We start from the raw sequence: 1212 nt of genomic DNA on the forward strand, positions 1-1212 counted from the left end.
AGATGTTGCATAGCAACACAAACAACAGGAGCGTGGGGGCTAAGGATTTCATTATGTTTACATTACAGAGTGTCCCTTCATAGGTTAGATGAAGCAGCAAGGTTTCATGATGGTCAAACACATTCTACACTCTGCTGTGAACGTGTTACTGGACTAGTATAGGCCATGTCACGCAGAACCAGGCAGAACCAGGCAGAACCAGGCAGAACCAGGCAGAACCAGGCAGACTGTCACTGTAGCTGATGACATAAGTGATGATGACCTACCAGATTGTTGGGGTTGGACATCAGCTTGAGGAGAGCAGGGTGGTTGTAGCCTGAGGAAGGAGGATGGAAACATATTTTAAACTGTGAGCCACATCATGAACACTACAGTCATCATATTAAATATCCTATGAGAACTAAGGAGGTTCCTCATTTATGGAACCTGAACTAAAGTAGGGTTTAGATATCAAGGTCTTTAAACTGGGGCAAAAGCTGAACAAGCATCAGTCGTGACGAAAACTGGCTTCATAAAACAAGCTATAGATAGTTATAATAATAATGATGATGATGATGTTTTTCTGCAACACAAAGTGATTTTCTATAAAAGTAAATAAACATATTCAGACAGTAAAATCACAGTTAGGTAAAAATAATAAGAGGCTGGTGGACGGTGAGGACTGTGAGGATGGTGAGGATGGTGATGATGGTGAGGACAGTGAGGACAGTGAGGATGGTGAGGAAGGTGATGATGGTGATGATGGTGATGATGGTGAGGACAGTGAGGACGGTGAGGATTGTGGATCCTGATTTCAGCAGCAGTGTGATTATGGCAGCGTTCATGTCTGTTTAAGAGCTAAAATAGACCAGAGAGACTCAGCTCCTCTGGTACCTGGACTATGATCAAGCGCAGTTCAGGTAAATTCAGAGGGTCTTTGTTTTCTCTCTGAGCTGTGACAGAACAGTTAGAGGCTCTGGAGACTGCTGAGTCTTTAATAGCTCAAGCTGTTGTTTTCACTTTATTTCTTTATATCTGATTCACTGTCATATTCACAATGTCAGGATCTGAAACTGTGGTTTTCTGGGTAAATACTATTATTGAGTAGGACACTTCCATCTGTTTAGTGCCGTAGGTCAGGGTACTGAAGTATAAGACCTGAATGAGTCTGTGGCTGTGGGTGGTCTGTGGACCCTCAGTGTCTTCTGAGCACAATAAAGCTTTGAATCTTGA

General features: G+C 42.7%; 1 protein-coding gene across 1 annotated transcript in view; it reads right to left on the reverse strand.

Annotated features, from left to right (window-relative positions):
• Window positions 1-158: 158 nt before the first annotated feature.
• The window catches only part of LOC111649117 (4-aminobutyrate aminotransferase, mitochondrial-like), a gene marked incomplete at its 5' end in the record, with an annotated part of 8998 nt that continues 7944 nt past the window's right edge, over window positions 159-1212 (reverse strand). The window contains one exon of the mRNA XM_023398881.2: window positions 159-316. Coding sequence (XP_023254649.1) covers window positions 231-316 — 86 coding nt within the window. The remainder of the gene's footprint in view (window positions 317-1212) is intronic.

Source organism: Seriola lalandi, unplaced genomic scaffold (genome assembly GCF_002814215.2).
Source record: "Seriola lalandi dorsalis isolate HSWRI2012SDOR001 ecotype SW California unplaced genomic scaffold, Sedor1 jcf7180002049966, whole genome shotgun sequence".
Lineage (NCBI taxonomy): Eukaryota > Metazoa > Chordata > Actinopteri > Carangiformes > Carangidae > Seriola > Seriola lalandi.